Source organism: Crassostrea angulata, chromosome 10, assembly GCF_025612915.1.
Source record: "Crassostrea angulata isolate pt1a10 chromosome 10, ASM2561291v2, whole genome shotgun sequence".
NCBI lineage: Eukaryota > Metazoa > Mollusca > Bivalvia > Ostreida > Ostreidae > Magallana > Magallana angulata.
Window position 1 is genome coordinate 14,217,479 of NC_069120.1, and position 25,312 is coordinate 14,242,790.

The 25,312-nt window shown below is 31.4% G+C and overlaps 2 protein-coding genes across 9 annotated transcripts in view; one reads left to right on the forward strand and one right to left on the reverse strand.

Moving 5' to 3' along the window:
• LOC128164645 (uncharacterized) overlaps positions 1–16,349 on the forward strand; it is a 37,548-nt gene extending 21,199 nt beyond the window's left edge. For both annotated transcript variants that reach the window (XM_052828595.1, XM_052828596.1), the window contains 18 exons: positions 737–907; positions 1,871–1,969; positions 2,048–2,203; positions 4,642–4,750; positions 6,227–6,483; positions 6,577–6,807; positions 6,923–7,364; positions 7,602–7,792; positions 7,870–8,091; positions 8,230–8,400; positions 9,978–10,138; positions 10,492–11,215; positions 11,376–11,508; positions 12,941–13,188; positions 13,376–13,550; positions 14,014–15,291; positions 15,552–15,652; positions 15,754–16,349. In XM_052828595.1, coding sequence (XP_052684555.1) covers positions 737–907; positions 1,871–1,969; positions 2,048–2,203; positions 4,642–4,750; positions 6,227–6,483; positions 6,577–6,807; positions 6,923–7,364; positions 7,602–7,792; positions 7,870–8,091; positions 8,230–8,400; positions 9,978–10,138; positions 10,492–11,215; positions 11,376–11,508; positions 12,941–13,188; positions 13,376–13,550; positions 14,014–15,291; positions 15,552–15,652; positions 15,754–15,885 — 5,001 coding nt within the window. In that variant the 3' untranslated portion in view covers positions 15,886–16,349. The remainder of the gene's footprint in view (positions 1–736; positions 908–1,870; positions 1,970–2,047; positions 2,204–4,641; positions 4,751–6,226; positions 6,484–6,576; positions 6,808–6,922; positions 7,365–7,601; positions 7,793–7,869; positions 8,092–8,229; positions 8,401–9,977; positions 10,139–10,491; positions 11,216–11,375; positions 11,509–12,940; positions 13,189–13,375; positions 13,551–14,013; positions 15,292–15,551; positions 15,653–15,753) is intronic.
• A 578-nt stretch (positions 16,350–16,927) lies between these two features.
• LOC128164647 (ras-related protein Rab-37-like) overlaps positions 16,928–25,312 on the reverse strand; it is a 28,104-nt gene continuing 19,719 nt past the window's right edge. For 5 of the 7 annotated variants that reach the window (XM_052828603.1, XM_052828604.1, XM_052828597.1 and 2 more), the window contains exons 3-8: positions 22,319–22,360; positions 21,557–21,623; positions 20,340–20,392; positions 20,126–20,248; positions 19,211–19,287; positions 16,928–18,848 (exon numbers count right to left, since the gene is read on the reverse strand). In XM_052828603.1, coding sequence (XP_052684563.1) covers positions 18,746–18,848; positions 19,211–19,287; positions 20,126–20,248; positions 20,340–20,392; positions 21,557–21,623; positions 22,319–22,360 — 465 coding nt within the window. In that variant the 3' untranslated portion in view covers positions 16,928–18,745. Of the gene's footprint in view, positions 18,849–19,210; positions 19,288–20,125; positions 20,249–20,339; positions 20,393–21,197; positions 21,265–21,556; positions 21,624–22,318; positions 22,361–25,312 lie in introns of all 7 variants that reach the window. The other 2 variants (XM_052828598.1, XM_052828600.1) reach the window with 1 other exon arrangement.

Below are 25,312 nucleotides of genomic sequence, written 5' to 3' on the forward strand. Positions count from 1 at the left end.
GCTTGGAGAACGTATAAAGAACGAACAAAGCGAAATTACAACTCTGTGACATTGTTCAGTTAATGAAATGGTTCTTGGTTTAATGTGGTCTAATATTTTAATTTCTTTATTAATAACTTTCGGCTTTTTTTTTCGTCGTGGCAATTTCTTGATTCTACTATAATCCGAATGATTAGAGAACTTTTTGTACACATAAGCCATATTGAACGCATTAAATTCCTTTGCCTTCAAGATAATTTGCTATTTGAAAGGATTAGAAAGTGCAACTTCAATCACAAAAGTGCGGCAAGGCTATTAAATTTCATTAATTTTAATATTTCATTAATTTTAATATTATCGGAAACAAAATTTCATTCTACTCATTGACAGGTGACCACCTACATATGTAAGACCTGCGTTCAAGTCTCTTTTTACTTAAAGTTTACAATCGGCGGATCCTGGAGCTAAGGTGTATATAATCTGAGATTCCTCCGTCTCCATCCCCCCTTTTTATGAATTGCTGTTTGCAAACATTAATAATTCATCAGAGCGGGGGTAGAAGTAGGGGGATTAGGGTTTGTCTCTAAAATGCAAGCATTAAACTTCCGGACAGTTCCATTCATTTGCTATGGTACTCAGTTGACCGTCGAGGCATGTGGGCCTCTTAACTTTTTCTGTTTATTTGTTTCGTTCCAATGAATGGAACTATACACTATATGATAAGTCTTTGTGTTCTATAAAAGAATTTTTATCATAGGTGACACCACCTGCTAATACGCAGCCAGTGGATGTAAATGATCGAACAACCGTTAGCAGAATGTTTGATAATTTCACAAAGGATTACGAAGGACGGAAACGTAGTGGTAACGAGGTGGCAGCAATTCGACTGATAGGATCAACGGCGTCATTATTCAAAAATTACTCTAACGTATGGTTATATTTATTGTTTAATATTCTTTAATTAAAAAAAAAACTACCAAAACCGTTAAGCGAAAATTTGGCGCATACGAATTTTAGCGCTAACTTAATTGCTTATGCATTGGCGCAATTATATTTTAGCGCACACACCTGTAAAAGAAAGAAAATCAACCCTGCTTTTAATTTTTTGTTCGTTATTTAAGCACGTAAATTCATCGGCCTTGATTTTTAACTAACGTTTACAAGTTAGCTGTCAATGGAGACAGTAAACTTGCTTTTGTTCGGATAGTCAGAGAAAAAACCGCCATTTGTCGGCTAAACTGGTTAGTTGTCGTAAACAAGTTTGAGTTATCTGACATTGAATTTGATTTAAAAATTATGATCAAACCAGAGGAGTTCTTGTATTAAACGCGAATGGATTGAAATACCATCAGTAAACGCAATGTCATGTGTAAGTTTCAATCACCATAAGCAAAAAGCATGTAAACAATGTCGATATAGAACGACAGGTTCAATCGATATAATGTTAAGTAGAAAACCACTGGGTCATATTTTTATTTTATAAACAAACAGAATCGACGTCCGAAATTACAAAAGGGCATTTTTCTAGCAATACAATTGTGACTGAATTTATTGTTTTAAAACATTAAAACTTGAATACATGTTATACCAATGTCAACACAATAAATTTTTGCGCTGAGGGACAATTGTGCGAAAGATGCTAAAATTTGTTATGCGCCATATTTTCTCGTTTTATAATATTACATTGTCTTTAATTATGACTGTTGATTTAAATACTAACGCGTTGCAAACTTGCCCTTTCATGTTCATATCATTATATAAAAATGCCCCAACGCAAATAATAGTCGCTGCAAAACAGTAATGTCAGTTGAAAATTGCAAAATAAAGTATACACAAATAATAGTTGAAATAATAATGTCAAATATTTTCGCAGCTGTCTTTGCTATTTTAGGCTGATGCAACAACTACAGAAGATGATATAATGACTGGAATAGCAAACACAGCTTACGTGGATAAAAGCATATTCCCAATTGTAGTGGAATACCAAACAGTGAGGATATTTTCAATACCGACAATATTCATCTTCAATAGTTTGTATTTTCTTTTGACAATCATGATTTTATTACAGATAATGGCGCATATGCTCGACTTGCTTCAATACGACCTACAAGTTCACTGTGATACCAACAAAAAACACAGATTCAGCATCGCTGATCTACAGTTAATATTCTCCTCTGTTGACTCCATAACGCGCCTGCAAGACTACATAACGTTTGATATTTTAGTAGGTAGCCACTTTCAAAGGTCCCATATGCATTATTATTACTTATTAGGTTAGTTACTGACTCACTACGGAAATATATTGGGTTGATCAATCTCATAGATGGCGAGGCGAAGCCGAGTCTTCTATGAGATTGATCAACCCAATATATTTCCGTAGTGAGTCAGTAACTAACCTAAAAAGTGTTTTGTTTTCTCGAGGACTATCAAGCGACATATCTATTCACAAATAGCGATGATCAACGCAAAGCCATGTACAAGATGCCTAACATCTCGTCCAATTTAACTCATTTAAACTCTTCAAAATTTTCAATCTCACCTTCAAATACTCTTTCAAAATCTTTGCTTCACCCATGTTTACTTACAATGTTTTGTTGCTATTCAATTTTAAATGTTTTCTACCTTTCCTCTGCAGAGATTTGAGCAAATTTCGACGCTGCCATTTTGTTCTGCTCCAGACAAAATAATGTGACGTCAATATTCTAAGGGCAACTACTCTAATTTTAAAGAATTACAAAGGGCAACTACTCCAAATACTCTAAGAACTTACGGCATGCAGTTTATGTATAAAATACTATGAAATGTATAATGAATAAAAATGAGTAAGCGAAGCGTCGACCAATGACGGCCATATTGCCTAATATTATTTCTCACAGAACAAATATAGAGATATATGAGGCAATCACGTGCTTTGGTTAAACCAATGAAAATGTGACATTTCAGTCCAAGGGAAAACAAAATTTCTTATAATCTCTTTATCGCTACATTTGATATGGGACATTTTTAGGGTCTTCCGTCTTCAGCGGAAGACCCTACTATTATTCTATTGTTTCTTTTTCACTTTTCTTATTATTAGGGTCTTCCGTCTCCAGCGGAAGACCCTTCTATTATTCTTCTGTTTCTTTTTCAATTCTATTATTATTATTATTATTATTATTCTTTTTTTCCTTACACATTTTGTGCAGAAGATTTCTCGGCGATTACTCGTTCGATTTCTTTTAAATTTTCAGTAAAGATGCCCCGCAGTCTGAAGTTTGTACCGCCGGAAAATTTTTGAGAAATTCGCTTCCGTTCGGAAGTTATCGTCATTTTACGATTTTTAAAAGTCAATTTTGTCTGACAGGTTTTTCAAAAATGGGTAAAGATATAAGGCTGAAATTTTCAGAGATGATAGACCTACTGTTTTTCTGGCGCAACACACTCAAGAAAGTGTCCGCCGTCACTTCTTTTTGTCATAGGAAAAAAAATTGAAAAATTGAATTTTTCGACTTTTTTATTTTTTGATATTTCTTTTTTATATTTTAACAGTTGATAGTGACCCTCTTACTGATTCAGAATATGTAATTTGTTTTAAAATCGATCAAGGCGTTCTCGAGAAATTAAGCGTCAAAGTCCTGAAGCGAGAGCCCGAGTAGCTCAGTTGATATAGTCGTGGACATGGCCCAGGCGACCCGGGTTCAAGCCCCGACTGCCGAAAAAAAATTTTCCTATTTTTTTGGATAGAATAACAATTTCGTGTTAAAAGTCGTCTTCTCTACTCAAAAATCTCACGGAAGACCCACTCGTTGCTCGCAACGAGATCGAATCTAGTTCTTTTTATTCTTTTTTTGTCTTACAAATTTTGTGCAGGCGATTTCTCGAAGATGGCTCATTCGATTTTCTTCAAATTTTAAGGATTGATGTGTCGGTATCTGAAGTTTGTACCGCCGTTTCCTTTTTTTGGCAACCACTTCCGGTCGGAAGTTATCGTCCGTTTACGATTTTTAAAAGTCAATTTTGTCGGCTAGAGATCCAAAGAACGAATAAAGATATAGGGCTGAAATTTTCAGTGAGGATAGACATTAATTTTACCTGTTGCAACATGGTCATAAAAACGTCGCCGTCACTTCCGGTCGTCACCGGAAGCAAAGATAAAAAATCGGTTTTTTCAGCTTTTTGCTTTTTATTTATTTTTCTAATGGGTTGATAGATACTCTTTTACTGATTCAGAATATGTAATTTGTTTTGAAATCGATTGATGTGTTCCCGAGATATTAAGCATTGAAGTCCTGAAGCGAGAGTTCGAGTAGCACAGTCGTTAGAGTCGTGGACATGTGCCCAGGCGACCCGAGTTCAAGCTTCGGGTGCCATCATTGTTTCCCCTAATGTTTTGAGTTGATTAACAATTTAGTCTTAAAAGTGAAGGATTTTATCTCATTTACTCATAAATCGGACGGAAGACCCACTCGTTGCTCGCAACGAGAACGATCTAGTTATATCTATAATTTTTACGCCAGTCATATAATTGTACTGCAACATACCGAATTATTTAATGTTTTCTTTTAATATGCTCTAGGTTTTGTTTTCAATATTTTTTTGAGTAGCTGCTGTTTTGCTGACATCCTATTATTTGTGACAACTACTGTTTGTTATAACTATATCAATTCTTTATGTGATTTGCAGGTGAACACTACACGGCTTATGGACACATTAGTCGTATGTTTTGAAATAATGACAGATATAGACCCATTTCCGGTGGGCTATCTTAATACAACGTATGAAAATGCAAAAGGTAAATATTTTTGAAACCAGTGTTTTACTAAAACAAATCTTTAATCAATAAATGTATTCTTTTTTCTATCTGATAGGGTATGAACAATAAATTTTGCTTTTGGTTTCACTTATAATTATGCACAAATTTAACGAAAAATGTTCATTTTCATGAAATCTTTATTGGTAAACAGAGAACGAGAATAAGCACTCTAAACTCAAAATTACAGTAATATGCTAAATAGAATTAAAATTCAAATACCTATTTTTGCTTTAAATCGTAGAATCTCTTTTAAGTGTGCTTGTTAACCTGCGCTTAAAAAAGTAAATGATTCTATATTCCATTTCGATAGCGTATCAAAATTGAACTCTGTTGATTGTTAATATTCCTGAATGGGAATAAATCTAATTTTTAAATCTTACAATAAACCTTAACCATACAAGTATTATTTTGAAATTTTTTCTTTTAGATATATTTGCATGAAACTATTTCCTTCTTTATGATTTTGGCAGGAATTGGATTTCAATTTTTTCTCTACATTGGTTTATAATCAACATACATTCATTATAAAGATTTTCGAAAAAGATTAAACACATTTTGAATGTCAAAACAAAACAACAACAAGACTTCTGCAAAAAATTCGACGATTTTTTGTATATATTGTATTGAATACAACAAGGCCAAATTTCAGTTTGAAATTAACAAGTCGATATATATATATATATATATATATATATATATATATATATATATATATATATATATATATATATATATATATATATATGTATCAATACCTTCTTTAAGAATGTGAACAAATGATGTTTATAATGTAGCTGTTCTTTTTTATAGTTTCTTAAGTAGTTTAGTAGTAGCTTTAGATTTTGTTTTCTTTGTTTTTTACTCATGTAATTTATTTTTGGTCCCGAAGAAGGGACTGGTTGTCCCGAAAATTTGACAATTTCTATTGTTCGCGTCGTTAGCCATTTTTAGTGCTTTATATATATATATATATATATATATATATATATATATATATATATATATATATATATATATATATATATATATATATATATATATATGAATGATACCATTTATACGTAAGAATTAGTATATACAAAACACACATGTATTATTGTCAGATTATTTCTCTTTGTATTTGCTATAAATTTATTTTGTTTTCTCGTAATATACTATCAGTATAAACATAACCGATATTAATTGTTTACTTAATATGTATTATTGTCTAATCAAAAGTTATTATCAACTTAATATACACATAAATTCACATTCATCAATCAAAACGTCAAGAAAATTAAAAAAATTGTAAGGAAAAAATATTTGAGAAAACACCGATTACCGAGAGAATTATTAAATATATGAGCTAGAAGACATTGCTCAAAAAGGAATGGAATACTTGATATAAAATTCACCGATTTCAAGATGTTTCTTCATGATATTTTCACTAACCCACGATGTCCATTTCTTTGACAGTCATCCACAGAATAATAAATCGCCTGTTGGACATCATGCTTCCAAATCACCTCTTAGACTTGTCTGTGCCAAATCAGAAAAATAGTATTAAAGAAAAACTGGTAAGAGATGCAGAGCGCCAGAAGCGGCAAGAGGCGTTACTATGGGCTGTTAATGTCTCGACGCTCATAGACTATACAGATCTAGACAACAAAGCAGGCATGTTATTTACCGTAAGAGAGCATCGCCGGGGGATACAAGAACAACAAAAAGATCTGGTAATCTTCACGAATATCATTGTATATGCTTTATTACATATATGCTATTTCAACTTCCATGCATACATAATTTTTTTCTAATTTTGTTGATAGGCGCAGGAGTACTTTCCAGTGATACAGCGTATATTAAGAAGAACACAAAATGTTATCCTTAGAACTATAGTTCTTGAAGAGCGCCACACAATGGACAGAACTGTTTTATCTGTCATTACAGAGAAAATAACGATTGACAGTATACAAAACAGGACGGATCAATATTTTGTCGGAATTCAGCCCTCAAATGGCACATTCGAGCAGCTTACTGACAAAATAGTCGCCATGAAGGTCATTTATTTGTTATTTTATAAGTAATTATATTTTTTAGCGAAATTCACAATTTTAGAAATAATTTTGCTTCGTATTTTGAAATTTTTTTGTTTTACGTTTACTTTGTTCACAGATAAACTATTACAAAAAGAACCCCTTCATTTATGGACAAAACGCATCATCTCTGACATCAGGAGTTTCAACTTTTGATATGGGAGATGACATTAAGTTAGACGTAAAACTTGCGAACAATGGCAATTTCAAGTATCAAAAATTCATTCCTCTCATAAATCCAGAATATCCAGAAAAAATGATTTTCTTTACTTTTGATGTTATTAATGATGATGATGCGGCGATCATCTTTATGAATCCAGATGGTTTTGATATTAACAATCCTGTAAATTTTACCTTGTATACGTTCTATGTAAGCGGTGACACGTTTCCAACGTCATCAACTTATGATTTTATGAAAATTGTTGGAATGCGCGACTGGGAAAATATTGGATTCAAGATATTTCTTGAACAAGGCACATGTCCAAAGGGAACTTGCTATCTTGGGGTGAAACCAGAACAAGGTATACTTATGAAATACTGATAACCGACAGTCATAGGATGAATGAATCAAATGAATAACGTTCTAATCCAATGATTGATACTTTAAATATGTCTGTCTTTTTTATTTTCATTTCAATTCTTTGTTATCTAATTTTATTATTTATATGGAAAGATGCTTCTTTATAACGATTAAATATTTTTTCTTCTTCCGGACATAATGCTAATTGATTAAAACCTATTTAATCATATAAATTTAGCACCAGATTACAGTGTGTATGTTCCATCACAAATGAGACGTAAACGATCAGTAGTGGAAAACTCCACAGCTGCCACTCCTACAGGAGATAATTTTGTTCCCGTGGAAGCAAATTTTAGCTTGGTCGTTTTTACCACTGGATGCAGAAGTTGGAATAATTCTCAAAATGCGTGGTCTTCAGATGGTTGCATGGTAAGCAATGAATTAATTTAAATTCACAATTTCTGAATTTCCAATAAGAATGTTTAAAATCCTGAGTTGTATTTTAGGTTCTAGAGATGAGTAGCGTGAACGAAACTGTGTGCCGTTGCAGTGGTAACACATTTTCAACAACGTTTTACGTTCCCCCAAACATGATTAATTTCTTGACGGTGTTTGGCAAATTTGACGTCACCAATGCTTTTGTTTACGGTCCCCTCATTGGAATGCTTGTAATCTACATCATAGCAGCAGTATTTTTACGAAGGGAAGACAAAAAGGACCTCACAAGGGTATGTGATAAAGTGCTACGACAATCAATACCAAAACCTGTAAAACTGAATAAAAGTTTTCTTTTAAACATAACTATTGACATACAAATTCAATTAAATTTTCGGCACCAACATATTCTATTTCTATTTGCTATTTAGTGGGCCGTTTATTTCTTGGTGGATCATGATGTAAAAGATAATTATTTTTACCTCTTAACTGTACAAACTGGAATGCGACGGGGTGCTGGAACAAAATCAAACGTCAATTTCGTACTAGTTGGAAACGAGGAAGACTCCGGCATTAGAATTTTATCAGACGGAATCAAAGAGGTTTGTTTAATCTGTATTCAGAATTCTTTTTTTTAAAAGATGCCATTCATTCTATCATAAGTTTGTTTATTTAATATTTTATTTAATTTGTATTCAAACACATTTTAGCCAGCCTCTGCTGAAAGCAGAGTCCTGGCTGTAGGCAGGCAAATCGCCAATGTTACTTTAAAAGCACAACTTAAAAAGCAAAAAATAAAATAAAAAATAAAACAAACAGCGTCAATGTAAAAGCTTCCTCTATACCAAATAGTTATACAAAGAGCCATGTTTTGTCAAAAGTGTTGGCATTTTTGTTTTCTTTATTTATAATTTCGAGAGAATTCCATCGATCGATCGATCGATCGATCGATCGATAGAGAGAGAGAGAGAGAGAGAGAGAGAGAGAGAGATTTGGAGAGAGAGATTTTAATCTTTACTACACAATAAAGACATAGCAAAAGAACCCGGCTTTCAGTACTTCAGTACTTTGATTTTGTATTATAGTCAGAAAGGTCTTCCATCAGCATTAGATTTTATTCATTTAAAATTTTTAAAACATTTTTGTGTCGATTAAAACAAATGCATGCAAATACTTTGAAATTATGTTAAAATGTTGGATTAAATTAAAAAAAATTAAACTTTTTAAAGGGTCATGGTCACTATTTTGGTCCAAATCTATTTTTCTATTTTGATGATTTACAATACTTTAGGACTGCATTCCTAATGATCAAATGAAATTTGGGAGTCATTCCTTGAGTTATAGTCAAAAGACAGGGCTCAAAATTCTTTGTCTTGAAAACAAGACTGGTGTCCTGTTTTTGTTTACATAGGTCCGATATACCAAAAAATTTAAGCAGATTGTCTACCTTCTTATTTTTTTTTTAAGCATAAATGAAATAAATATTTACGTTTAACTCATTCATTTTGGGTCTAAAAACGGGTTTTTATTTCATTTCAACACTCAAAATGTAAACAAAAGCGTTGTTTACTGTGCAAAGAGTTGTAAGCTCTGTAACTCACCTATAACTCAACGAATGACACTCAAGTTTTGAATGCCTATTAAGAATGCTTTACCGAAGCATTGTAAAAATTTAAATTGGAAAAATAAATCTTATGTATTGCGAAGAAAATTATTTTAGACTCTTAAATGTGTGATTAGTGTTTGGTTATCAAGTTCAATAAAAAAATCGGTCACTCTATTTTCTTTATATAGATACTGATAATTTGTTCACAATTTACATTGGCCATGGGAAATCATGATATCTCTGAAACGATTAAGATTTCTATTATTGAACAAAAATATAAATTTCCTGTTTATTTTAGGAAATAGGTTTAGTGACTTGGTCTAAGGGATCCAGACGTTTTAATGTATAAGAGCACACTTATCCGATCATATCATTGAAACTCTTATCATTTTCGAAATTTATTGATAGCAAAATAAATTCTTATATATTCTGTGAAAACGGTAATCTCGATTATATTTTAAATTACCGAGAATGGAAATTCTGCTTGCCAATCAGACAATATTGTATCTTACTTTTTTTACTTTGATAAATTGTAAAACATTACGTTCAATGCGCTAATTTGTATTTTAAAAGGGATTTGGAATGGCAAGCATCAATCGATACTTTATGGGTACTAAAGAACCTTTAGGAGACCTGCGATACCTTCGCATTTGGCATGATAATACTGGGAAAGGTGCATACAAAAGCTGGTATCTAAACCGTGTCATTGTGGATGACCTTCAAGAAAGAGACAGGTACAAATATGTAGAGGCTGTTAGTGTTGTGTATATTAAAGTAGTGGCATTCATTACAGTTTACATCTGTGATGTCTACCAGTAAGGTTTATTGTTACCTACATATGATCCCGTTTTATTCTGTCAAAATTGAGATAAACGTATTGTGAAAAATGTAATCACTTATTGAACTGCTATTGTTAGCCATTTTTTCATTTAGTATATACATGTACTTCTGCACCCAGAACACATTTTATCGCCTTAAAATCATTGTTCTTTTCTTTTTAAAAACATGTTTACATCGTTTTAATTAACAATTCAGCCTTTGAGGTATATGTTTAAACTGTTGGAATTTATTTCTAAATATATTTTAGATACGTATTTCTCTGTGACAAATGGCTCTCTCTGGATGATGATGATGGGATGATTGAAAGAGTGCTCCCTGTATCCACAAAGGAAAATGTACATTCATTTAAAGCACTGATGAACGCGAATACACAGATGAACATTACAGATCATCATTTATGGGTGTCTCTTCTTTTACGACCAAACATAAGCCGTTTCAGTCGAGTGCAAAGATTGACTACTTTAATGGTCCTTCTATTACTGGTTATGATTTCTAATGCCATGTTTTTCCAATCATCCACTGAAGAAAGTTCTTCATTTCAAATGGAATTAGGATTTATCAGATTCTCGTTGTCCACATTGTATGTCTCGGTAATTGGTGTCATTATTACCACACCTCCAATCTTATTTGTAATAATAGCCTTTAGAAAGAGTAAAATAAGACAAAAAAGGCATACTGATTCCACTATCATAAATAAAGACGGTAAAAATAATTCAGCAAAATACGACGTTTCAAAGAGCAACTGTATCCTCCAAGAACTGAATGAAGGTATTATGTTTGCTGACAATAACTTGAACCTGCCATTCTGGTTTGTCTATCTAGCCTGGATTACTCTTGTTCTGGCAGCTGCAGCATGCGCATTTTTCCTGCTGCTATATAGCATGGAGTGGGGAAAAGAAAAATCCGAAGAATGGGTTACCTCTTTCTTGCTTTCTTTTCTTGAGTCGATTTTGTTCGTTGATCCATTAAAGGTACGGATATTTGATTTTAAAATCAATAAAATAAACACACTAAACCAATGAAGTTATTGAAATTATTTTGGCAATAACTGATTTTAATGCTTTTTTATTACAAGTTTTATAATTGTAATTTTGGAAAATCATAATAACAATGTTAACATCTTTTTTTAAGGTTGTGTTTGTTTCTTTGATCTTTGCCACCATTTTCAAAAGTATGAGAGAAGAAAAACCTCCTTCAATAGACCTTGACGAGTTACGGAAAGCATCGAGTCATTATAATGGTGATTCGAGACAGAATTTTCTAGGTAATGAACACATTATGTATACACCTTTACTGATAACAAAATAACATCAGACACTTCTAAATGATGCCAAATACAAATATGAGGTCCGTGTTGCTCTGCTTTAAACTCATATTTCGCTTTATGGATTAACGAGATGGTTGACAGTTTGTTATTGTCATTTTTCATAACCAATCAGAAAGTGCGTTAGAACCAGAATTAAATTATATTAGTGTATTAATAAACATCGGATTTTGGTATCAATGTCAGATGGTGATTAAATTCCATTGAATTATAATATTCAAAAGCTGGAACAGAAAAATGAGAAACGATTTATAGCTTTTAAAGCTCCTTTATTGTTGAGTGCCTACAGGGAGAGTTTCTATCTGCCCCCTGGGGATGAGGGATGAGAGGTTGTTTTAATTAAAATATGCATAGCAGCCACCTTGTATTAGCTTATCTATGAAAACATACATAAAACCTATCTTTAAAGTAAACAAAAAAATAACTTTCTATCGGAGTATTGCACCTTTTCAATATCAAGTAATACGCTCAATTATGATTATAAAGGTTTTTGCTAAACTTATAGGTTTCATAGACTAATTCCTTTTTGAAAGATTTCAGACAGGAAGGTGGTCGCCATTACTACATGTATATTATATTTTTTCTACACCAGAATGAATTTAACTTCAAGACGTTTGTCTATGGGCTATGGTACTCATGTGGCCGTTTAGCCCTATTGGTCTCTTGCTTGTTGAATTTCACGATTTCATCTAAAAGAACCATCTAAATAGTTGAATATATTTGTCATTTCACTTAAAATATCTCAAAATATTTAAGACACAACTAAAAAATATTGCCAGAACAATTAATTCCATTACACTATTATTAAAACGATAACGGTTAATTAGCCCGGAATGCTCCTGATGACGCCATGAAACAATCGAAAGATCTTAAATAATTATGTTTTGATAGGTATTAGTTTAATATCAATATTTTAGAAACTCGTTGTTCTAGAACAGGATTTTTGAATATGGCTATAAGAGAATTTTAAGAGAATTCTTTAGAAAATTGAGAATGTACTTCTTACAAAAAAGTTGCGTAAGAGCCTGTTTTAGGTTTATTATCTTATCATAGGTACATGTTTGATTAAAGACAATCTTAATAAGATTAGACATGTAGATGTTCACTTATTAGATTTAGTTTACAGTATATATATAATAATGCACTGCCAAAATTCTCAAGCCATATTTCACCATGACAATACTGTGCATCTGGCGATGCATTAGCTGACCCAAACTCTATCATTTGAGTAGACTGGCATTTTCTTTTTTAAAGATTTAGTTGCTTACATTGGAAGTGGATCAGTATAGGCTGGTCAGATCAGTGATGTAAGTAGATTTATAACGTGTAAGTTGTTTAAATTGCTTATGCCCGTTTTTTATGTACATTTCAGCACTGGTTAACAACATTCTTAAGAAAAATGAGCCACCAAATGAAGAGGATTTGCACATTCTTAGAAAAAGAAGACTGGAAGAGAAGAAAGCTCGAAAAGCCGCTTACGACATTTTATTTTTCGCCGTTTATATATTTGTCCTGTTTAGTGCAAGTTACATCCAAAGAGATATGAGATCCTTTAATTACAAATGGAATATAGAAAACTACTTGCTAGCAAATGGTGTTTCTCAGCTTGGATTTTCAGGAGTATGTACTATTTTTAATTGATGTATAGATTCTAAATAAAACTTTTTAAATTGATAAGTAAATGAAAAAAAATAATTTAGTGTAATTATTTTTAATATGTTAAAAAATTTAGCAATTGATGTTTGATTGTACGGTGTTTTGTGTGTTTCTTTTATATTAAACGGTACTTCCCCTTCATTGTTTGTAGATCAATGAAACAAAAGACTTCATAAATTGGATCAACAGAACGCTAATTCCCACTTTCTATCCTGTAAATGACTACCTGGGAAAATCTCTGTCAGAAATTGATAAGAAATGGTTTGGTGACGGATCAAGCATTCGAGTTGGACCTGCTCGATTAAGACAAATGAGATCAAAGCGAGGTAAGCTAAGAAATATCCGAAAATCACTTAAGGAAATTTCCACGCCAATTATTTAGTAGATCTTAAAATGTTTTTAAATTGTGATTTCGTGGTTGGATGATGGATAATTATACACTTTAAATATTTCATGTGATTTTAATACCTTTTAGATAAATAGACACAGATGTGCTGCGTCTACAAAATAAACATTTCAGATATGAAATATGCATTTGATTGGTGCTAACGCCTCGGCTTTTATATTTCAAAACAACAGTTCTCGACCTCGGAGGTTATTCTGCAACATTCACGAAAACTCGTACTTTATTTCTCAATTAAACAAATATATTAATTTGCAATGCATTAAGTATTCATATTTCAGGAGACATTCAGGGAAATCCATTTGATATCTTCAAAGTTTGTCATATCTTACGTTAAACATGAAATTAGTTTTGCTAATTACTTAATTTTATATCTTTGGCTGTAGAAATTTGTACAGTCTGGAGCATTACGTGGCCGAAAAATTGTGTTGAAAAATATTCGGAGCTAGATGAGGAGACGTCTCCCTTTTGTCTTGGTTGGAATCCTTACAACAAAACAACATGCAGCGGCATCACTTATGAAAGTACAATCATAACTGCAAATGCTTGGAAGTATACCAATGCAAAAGACATTTGGGGGTTTTCCATACTCGGCGAGTATAATTCGTACAGTGGTGGTGGATACATTTTAGAATTTACAAAAAACAGAGAGCAGGCAGTTGCTATGCTAAACGAACTCATGAAATATTATTGGATCGACAGGGCTACAAGGGCAATATTTCTAGAGTTTACCGTTTATAATCCAAATACGAACTTATTTGCATACGTAATATTTCTCTGCGAATTCCCTGAAACGGGGGGAACTCTCATATGGACCGATATACAATCATTTCGACCAGTGTTATCATCGGATGAAGTTGGAGCATATGCCATTCTCTGTTACATTGTAATCATTACATACCTACTAGGATACCTTTTCCGAATCGTATATAAAACAGCCACGAAAGGTTGCTTGAATTTCTTTAAAGCCCCATGGAACATAATTGATTTCATCTTAACAATTCTTGGATTTTCATGCATTGGGATATACATTTTACGTTATATAGACGCATATAAGGCAATGCAAATGTACTCGGATAACATTTTGACCGGAACAAACCAGTTTATAAATTTTGGACACATTGTTGTATGGGACAACTTATTCAATGCACTCTTTGCCATAATGGTCTTTATTTCTACCCTAAAAATGCTTCGGATCCTTGGTTATAACCGCAAATTCACAGAAATAATAGCCGTAGTTACCAATGCGGGATCGGAAATAGCAGGATTCAGTGTGGTATTCTTTGTAATGTTTTCTGCATTTGTATTTTTTGGCTTCTTTTTGTTTGGCGTGCATCTTGAAGGATACAAAAGCGTTTTTGCAACGTGCAGCACACTTGCTAATACCTTTATTGGCAAGAATAAACTTGACACGTTGATGGTTGCTGCTCCAAAGACTGCCCAGTTTTATTACTTCATGTACATGGTGTGCGTGATAATGATGTTACTGACCATGTTTGCTGCTATACTGAATAAAAGTATTGCGGAAGTAAAAGCCGAGTTGGCAGAATACACTGACACCATTGGCATTGTTGATATCTGCTGGAAATCTGCCAAAAGTTTCTTTGGAATGTTTTTCAGCTTCAACACAAGAAGTGAAGATATGCAGAACAAGAACGAAAATGGTGAATTTTTCAAATGTTTTATACAAACATACATTCATTAAAATATATAGATGCATTATTATCCCTACAGTACTTACAGCACGTACACTATATATTTTAAACAAAATCAAAAAAGATAAATGCCTTAATGATGGCTCAAATATGAATACATCGTGGTATTAGAGCAATTAAAGTTGTTGTTTTTTTAAATTCAGAATAATGTTATTGAATAACGCAGGTCAAATAGAAAGCAATGCAAAAAAGTGTTTCTTTTTGTTTAGAAAATATGCAGAAGATACAGTCCATGCGAAATGGGAGCATTGAGGTTTCCAACGTATTGGCTTTGATAAGACATACATTCAATGAGTTTGGTGACTTACAGGTGAATATAATTAGTTATTTCATTTTTATTGTACTTATTGGTCATAGATACCTTCTAGAATATCATTTATTATTTATATTTTAATTTACTTTTTTTAACAGAAGAAAGGGGTAAAACAGGAGGAATTTTCACAGCTGCATGTGCATTCTAACCACCCACCAAAAGCCAATGATACCCGCCTGCATGGAGACGTAAAGGGAAAACTAGAAACAAAAATGCACCTGTATCTTTAAGATAAAAAACGACTGTTTTTTTAAAACAGTAAATCATTAACAATTAAGTTTGACCCTGTTTAAGATGTATCATCACATTGTTCAATGATGAGTTTTTCTTGTTTCAAGTCCGGTTAATCGCAAACACCGATGGTTATTCTTTATTCCACATGTACATGTAATAATATTTGTAAATATTAATGAACTCTGCCTTCCTGGTCTCATAAGATGATCCATTGATTTGTCAAGATTTCCTTTAAGTACTTATACATGACATTAATGTTTATGTCATACTTTGTCAAAGTTTGTTAAAAAAGATGTGTCAAAAAGAATAGGTACATTACAATATTGTTCGCGAAGTATGTTTGAATAATGTTTTCTTGAATGGTACATCGTATTTCATTACACCGAGAATTGTTGTTGTTATTTATCTTCAAACTGTATTAAGTGTTTATAAAAGTTTTCTGTGATATAACGTTTTTAAATTTTTTTTCTCTAGTACCGTTATATACTTGTAGTAACCGTATATCCGGTGTGATTTTCAGAGTGTCACAAAATTTATGAAAATGGAAAAAAAAATTAATTCCTTTTGTTTGTGAGAGTCATTTTTCCGATTCGAAAAGCCTATAATACCTATAATAACAAACATGACTGGATAGAATTCATGCATATTAGATATTTTTGTGATTTGAAAGTATTAAAGTAGATGTCCGGATATACAGTATTTATCAACAATCATAGTTGAAACTACTACCAAAGAACAGAATTCAAAGTTTTCAAATTTTTAAAGTTTATGCAATAAACTCTACATATCATCTAGCAAGTCTTTGCGTTACATTACTCAATTTTCATGTAACTGACAGGCTCCAAGCACGTTATTATATGTATTTTTTCAAATACTAGTAATATAAATTATATTTAGATTTTACTGTTACCTCTTTATATGTAAAAAACATATTATCCACGGCTTAATAATTCATTTACATTTTAAAGTTTCTAATGTAATTGGTAAAAAAAAACTTTTAAAAGATACGGCAATAAAAAAATCAGACAAGACTTTGCATTTTATTTTAGAATATTTTTTATTAAAAACAATAATATCAGATCTTATCATTTCACTTACAGAAACAACACTTTCACAAACAACTTAACAAAGGCTGTGACCAATGTTGGCATGGAACATTGTCCCAGCGTACAATTATATCTATTGTAAATGCGCGAGGTAACATATTTCTGAAACACAACCCATTATAAAACAATGTGAATAGTTTGTTAATTGTTTATCTACATGCATTGCAACTATAACAATATTTTCTTTTAAATTCTTGAAAAAGCACCATTATTATGCGTGTATTGTTTTGTTAAGGTTTCTCTACGCCACGTAAAGTTAACAGCAACTTCTTTTACGTTACCAAAAAAAATATTAAAACTTTCAAATATCTTACGAAAACTCTTATCAAGTATGATTAAAACATCTATTCTCGATTGCGATACACAGTTCTATATCTCATCCCTTCACCCAAATAAATATATCAGTCAATATCAATAATAAAGCAAAAATCAATAAATAACACAAAATCAATGGACATGTGCATTTAAGAAATATGGATTTCACTATTGAGGTAATGGTTTCTTAAATATTCAAAATGTTAAAAAAAAGAATCTAAAGACGATAATTCTAAAAAAAAAAAGATTTTTAAATAAACAATCATAAAAAAATTCCAAAGAGCATGTACTCTGCAACAGAAACTATAAACAAAAGACTGGTACACTGTACAGATATTACGAAGGCCAATCATATTTCAAATTGTTTTTATATTCAGTATTAACCCAAACTCGGAAATTCTCAAAAGCCAATTAATTGGTTAGTCAACTCTCTAGATTTGTAACAGATCTCCAAAACAGATTCGGATGAATCATTTAGTAATGTGTAAATTTGAAAGTTTCCTGCATCAAATTAAATCTATAAAATGATCTTTAAGACATCTTTTCTCATTTAACATTCATTTTTCGAAAAATTTGTGTTTAAATAATTTAATGTTCACATGTTTTGCAGTAATAAGCTCAAAAAGTCATTTTATAATAGCAATAAAATTAATATATAACAAGACACAAGACGCTGTTGCAGAAAAAAGAAGTTATCCTTTTACATGTTACATGACATTTCATGTTCTTAATCAGAGGCTTATAACAGGACACAATTCTGGAAGATTGCAAGTATGTGTATATTAATCAACCCTAAAAGGTTTTGCATGCGTGAGAATTATTTTGCTTGTTTATCAGACGGAATGTTAAAAATTATTGAAAGTGCATTATATCATAAACATTAAGCACTTTTACTCTAATAGCATCAAATAGATGCCACTAATGGTAACAAAAAATCATGAAATGTCGATTAAATCATCCGTTTGTGTCATTAAAATTGACAAAAAATGTTTGGTTTTGATCACGTACACTACCAGATGTAAAGAAATGAAATGAAACAAGGTAACAAATTGGTCCCATTATGTATGCTAGCTCCATCGGAAAAGAGATTAATTACATAATGCCATTTTAAAAAAACATCTAGATTAAATTTGTTTTGCAAAATGTATAAAACATAATCTACTCAAGAGTTTTTGCTTTTCAAAACATGATGAAAGTAAGTATGAACAACACACAACCCTTTTGTAATTAAATTGGTAAACTATTTTTTCTTTCTAAATCAAATCAATATCTTAAGTTTTTGAGCACGAATTCAATGGATTTACAAAAAATAATAGAAGTTTGAGCACTAGAGCCCTGGTATATAAACAATAAAAGGAATAGATACCGATGGAATCAGCTGCAGCACTTAAGTTCTTTCTAATTGAACTTTTGCACTATTGTATTGCACTAAATGTTAGCTACTGCAGCAGCCCACACTTTGCTTCTCCTGGTTAACATAGTCCGTGACACTAAACTTGGGATCTGTGGGCTTCCTCGTCTTTTTCATCTTTAGATCTCTACAAAGAAGTTAATGGAACAAACGATAGGATCATATTTGATAAGTTTAACCTTCTTAATGTTGATTATCATCATCATTCAATTTCAACTGGTAATTTAGGAAGGGATTTTAAACCTTTGTCTAAACACATTTGATGTTACACAATAAGCGATTCAAAATTAATAAATGTACATGTATGAAAAATGACAATATCAGACTGTCAACCATCTCAAAAATCCACTAAGCAAAATATGAATTTTAAGCAATATGTATCTTTATATTAATCGAATGCGACTTTTGATTCCTTATTTATACAGTTTTAAAAATAGTTATATATCTAATGCTATTCAATGTGGTATTATTGCAAATCATTTTACGTACTTTGCAACAGCCATAAAAGCCAAGTCAACATTCATTCCAGTCTTGGCACTTGTTTCCATGAAGGCAACATTATATTCCTAAAGAGAAAATGAAAAAAAAAATATTTAAAAACAAATACATGTAACTCAATTTATACTGCACTTGAAATTGAAAATTTCAATCTATAAGCAGTACAAACTTTTCATGCATGCAAAAAATATGGTAATACAATTAGGTGTCAAATGATTAAAAGACTTTTGTATAGGTTTTATGACTAAAAACCAATATTTATAGTTCACATACAACACTTTAATACTATTACAAGCTTAATGTTAAATTGCCTTTATGTTGTAGATAAAAGTTTGTCAAATGGCACTAACTAGAGTCATCATTCTAAATTAACAGTCATTTTTAATAACATTCAGAATCTATTTTTTGCGTTACCTGTCATTTCATTAAATTCAAGTACACTTACTACATGTATTACAATTACAATCAAAATCCCATGTTTTTTCTAAACACTTTGTAAATATATATTCAAACAAAATTAAATACAATTCATTCTCAACTACTTGCCTTAGACATTTCTACTCAGTAATTTTATTGTCAGCAACTTCAATTTTGTACTTTATTACTAGACATTTAATTAAAAGCAGTTATTATTTTAAATAATAGTAAAGAAAAAATATTCAATTGCAAATCTTTAAAATAATAATTCAATTTTTACCGAACTCTTTTATTTTAAAAAGCGATGCAAGAGCTGAAAGATTGGGTCCTGCATTGCAATATCGCTAAAACATTCACTGTTTATCATCCAAATGTTAGATGATGCGCAATAAAATCAAACAAATTCATACATGTAATTTAAGAAACAATTTGTTCTCATTTTCTGTCACATAAATCAATACGGATGACATTTATGAAGGAGAGGCCTACATTGGCTAATCGTTCCCCATCCTCTGTTCGTATCACGCGCTCTGACGTCATATCTGCTTTATTTCCTAGTAACATGATAACTACGTCCTCCTGAGCGTATTCATTTATTTCACCAAGCCAGGCCTAGAACAGAATGAAAATGTCACAGAGAAAACAAAAACTAAAATAAAACTATTCAAATAAAATGCAGATTTTACAAATGATGTTTACTTACTCGAATATTATCAAAACTAGCTTTATTTGATACATCGTACAATAGGAGTAGTGCTAAAATGAAAACCATTTCAATATAAATTTACATACGAAAAAGGAAACCAGGACGAGACGAATAAAAACAACATTACTTGTACCTCCTGAAAAATGCATACTTAATATAACATTAATATATATTTTACTGAATTAGGGTTTAATTCCCTGATAGTGTCTATTTGGTATTATAGAACGATATATATATATTAACATAAGTGTCCATAATATAATAAATAATAATCTGTGCACTAAGATATGTTTTAAATTGTACAGGCTTCAACTTATACCTAAAAGCAAAATAATTACGGTTTCATTGGAATGGTAAAACATTATCAACAGAAGTTTTTCGACAGCATGCATTAAAAATCGTAATAGATATTCAATATACGCTATCAAGTAGGCTGGGGGTCAAGAAATTACCCATATGATGTAGATATCGTATATTATTTTAATTACATTTTTTAGCTATAAACAGTTATTATAAAAAGATATATTTATTTTTTATATATATTTTACTTCAAATTTTGAATATTTTGCTAAATCTAAGACTTTATACATGGCTCTTCTTCTCAGGAAGTTCAATATAGTCTAAAAATAGCAACAATCATCCAACTCTCTTAAATATAATTACGGTTAATCAGAAAACGGGGTACCTAGAAATAAAAAAAAGCTGAAATCTTTTGAAACAAAACAAAGCCTGTGCAAAACAATGTAAGCACTAAGTAATTACTAAAAGCTCTGTTTACTGGTCAATTATGGGTGATAGGTGATTAAACAGAGACAACGTCCATTATAGAAATAAGTGTTACAACACCACAAGTACCATGAGCGTCCCTGTAATACGCATGCGTAACACTGCGGAACCTCTCTTGACCAGCTGTATCCCAGATCTGGAAGAGCAATTGCCATGTAGTATATTAACCGTGAACAAGTTCATTCAAGGAGTATTTTGATACACAGGGCAGTCCACATATAATTCACTGTGTCAAGGTATTGCTATACCTGCAAGAGAAAAAAGATAATCTTGGAACAATCAACAGCTTCTTTACTTCTTTCTGTTGAAAACAGAGATGTATAAAATGTTCTGCTCCATTTGGTAAACTACTTTTTCCTATAGTCCCTGCATCAAACTGCCTTGAATGAACTTGAACCCTGACTTTTTAGTCCAATGATACAACCTACCATTAGCATCTCTATAATATGCACGTGTTATACTTCTGAATCTTTCTTGACCAGCTGTGTCCCAAATCTGAAATGAACTTACATGTGTATTTCAAATTTGGAACCTTAGAAGGTTCCCTGAAATTTTCTGTCCAATTCACAAAATGTTAATGACAGAATCGCAATAATTCTCCTTAATATTTCCACCCCCCCCCCCCCAAAAAAAAGGATTCACCCATACCTTTAGTATAATTTCAAAATGTGCATGCTTTTACTTTGATAATTGGCCTTTGTTTGGAATATTTATGATGTATAATTTTATTAAGACCAAACAGCAAATTTATACAAGTAAAATTTATTCATTTTTCTTTATAATACTGGTATGGCAGTATTTAACTAATTGTAGATGAGATGGTCCACCTGTCAAAGCAAATATGTGTATTGTTGAAGTCTGTCAAGCAAATGGTCCTATGTCTATCAAGATATTGATCAGACAAGACAGACAAACCAACTTATGATTGCAGGGCAGAATTCATTATTCTCTAACTGCATAGAATGCAACTAGAAAACTAGTACTGATATAATCTTTACACAGATTTTCTTTTTATGTACCTGGATTAGCATATCTGGATTTATGAAACATCACTCCTTTATAGAGCTGAAGTTTACACTATTATATAAATGTATGTCATGTTCTTTTTCTTTAAACAGCTGTTTAAGAGAAAACATTTTACCATATGTAAAAAGATAAGGGAATTTAAGAAATATGTTTAATATACTAACTTGTAATTTAACCTTTGTTCCTTCAACATCAACAACCTTATTCTGAAAATAGAATAATACATCTGGATTACAATTTTTTCTGAACCAAAATTATAATTTTCATATTTTTACATTTAAACATTATTCAAAACAACATGAATACCTTGTGTTACAGTTTATACACATGTTTTTGTTTGTATTTGTTTGAATTAATTAATTCATCATAAACTTTGATATTCTATGTCCATTACATGACTGTACACATGTATCCACATCAATATAAAAAATTCCATGCATGTTTAAATCTTAAAATTTTTGTATAAGTATATAAGTTTTGATACAATTTATTCATTCAAGACAAAAATGAAGAAGATTCATATCATTTCAAAGCAATGGATAACATCTGCAGATGAGATTTATCAACAAAAGGGTCTCAGCTTTATACTATAATATCTCAACTTATTTCAAATAGTCACATGTACTTCCACAAGTAAACCAAAAACAATGTGTATTTCCTAAACAAAAAAGAGCCTGTAAAAATTGTGAAATATGCATACATGAACTTCCATTCTTCCATGTCCTAATGAAATTAATTGTACAGAGATCTAGTTGGATACCATTATTTCATTATTCAATGAAGATCTCTACATCTAACAAACACCTACCAGTAAATGTACTGATCCAGATAAAAAAATGTTCCTGTTCCAGACTGATAGTTATATATATTATTCATATATATATTATATAAAATATGGACAGTCAGATGAAAACAGGGATCTGAGTATACATATTTCCAACCATGAAGAATAACTCTATAAACTATATTGAACTTAGGTATATGCATGCAAAACATTGATATCTCTAATACTTGGATACATGTCTGTCAAAACAATTTGAAAGTTCCAAACACTATATCTCTTTAGTCAATAAACCCAAAGATATTTGGAAGTTTTTCTTCTGCCCAATTCATTTTGAGATAACTAGATTTGACTCAGTCTTGTATATGTAACAAAGCCTTTAAAGTTGTAAATGATCTTTTATTCATGGAATAGTGTGTTTCAAAAGAGGATTGATCAGCTACAGTTGGTGGATCAAGGTTTTGCAGCAGTGCTCCAAGTGAGAGTTGAATTAGCATGACGAGTTCATCTCATGCTAGGTTATAATGTCAGACTTAGAATCTATAAAATATTCAGCAATTTTATTGTCATCATGATTGCATTTTTATGAAAAATAAAACTGCATGCTTTCATATCTATAATTCTTTTAACATATATCATCAGACATAACAGTTTTAGTTTAATTGTACATGCATGCAATTCATCTGTACATATGTACATGTATAGCTTTTTTCCTATGAACAAAACAACACAAAATTAAATATCAATGCATGGTACAAAAAAATTATCAATATTAAATAGAGATATATCTAGCCTATTAAATACATGGCATGATATGAGATAAGATTTGTACACACGCTCGACGGTAATGTTATACCTTCAGAAGAAAAGATAATCTAGACAAATATCCTCAATACTTTTAACAAGGGTATGATCCTTGTTGTGGTAACAAACAATTGCTCAGACCACAGACAGTTCATTAAATTCCGTCACCAATATGATAAAGCCCCACTTTGAATTCATTATGTAAGCTTCATTTCTTGTTTAGCTTTTTCATAATTCTTACAGGATGCATAAACAAAGGTTTAAAGTATGTATTAATTTATGATATGGTTTAACAGGGATAAATTAATGAAGACTCAATATACATGCAATTTCAAATAAATAACTGCAGTCTGTATATGTTACTTAACAATAATTTAAGCAGATAAGATAAAATATGTACAAAGAACATGAATGCCCTGTCAAACGATACATTTGTTTTACCACAACATAAAATATGTATTTTTTTTCACTACTATGTGTTTACAGTAAAATATGGTGACAGAATATTTTTTAAAAATTCTAACATTAGGCTGTCTCCAATAGTATCCCTTACCAAAATATGGACCTTCTGGCAACACATTCTGGCATTATTGCAGCAATACTGCAGCAACATTCTGGCAATACATTGCGGCAATATTGCTGCAGTAGCGTTTTTCGTATGCAAATGAGATTGCGGCAATATTGCCAGAAAGATGTTGCCGCAAAAGTTTTGCTGCAACATATTGTTGCGACAACACCTTTCTGGCAATATATTGCGGCAATATTGCTGCAGTAGCGTTTTTCGTATGCAAATGAGATTGCGGCAATATTGCCAGAAAGATGTTGCCGCAAAAGTTCTGCTGCAACATATTGTTGCGACAACACCTTTCTGGCAATACATTGCGGCAATGTTGCTGCAGTAGCGTTTTTCGTATGCAAATGAGATTGCGGCAATATTGCCAGAAAGATGTTGCCGCAAAAGTTTTGCTGCAACATATTGTTGCGACAACACCTTTCTGGCAATACTTGAGATTGCAGCAATATTGCCAGAAAAGTGTTACAGCAAAAATTTTGCTGCAACACCTTTCTGGCAATACATTTGCATAAGAAAAATGACATTGCAGAAATATTGGTCCAATGCATTTTCTGTGCTCTGGCATCAATGGTACAATATATGCAATATTTATAAATAATAAATGTATACAGTAAAGTAGTCATGTATATTATATTAATCTACAACCAAAATGAAAAAAAAATCTTTAATTGCCATTACAGTTTTATTTTTTTAAAAATGCAAAAAGGTTACAACAAGACTAACATTTCGCATTATATTAAATTTGGACTTTCAAAAATAAAAAACAGTTTGTGACTACACAATATTACAGAAGTAAAAAAATTATATTATTCAATGTAACATGCACAAAATAAGTATTGAATTAAAAATATAATGTATAATATTAGAGACCTGAAACTGGAATTTCAACATGCTTATAAAGGACACCAGTTAAAATTAATAATCTTTTAATTTAACACATAAATACAATAAACACAAATATGATGAACAAATCCTGATGAAACTTGACTTAAAGTACTC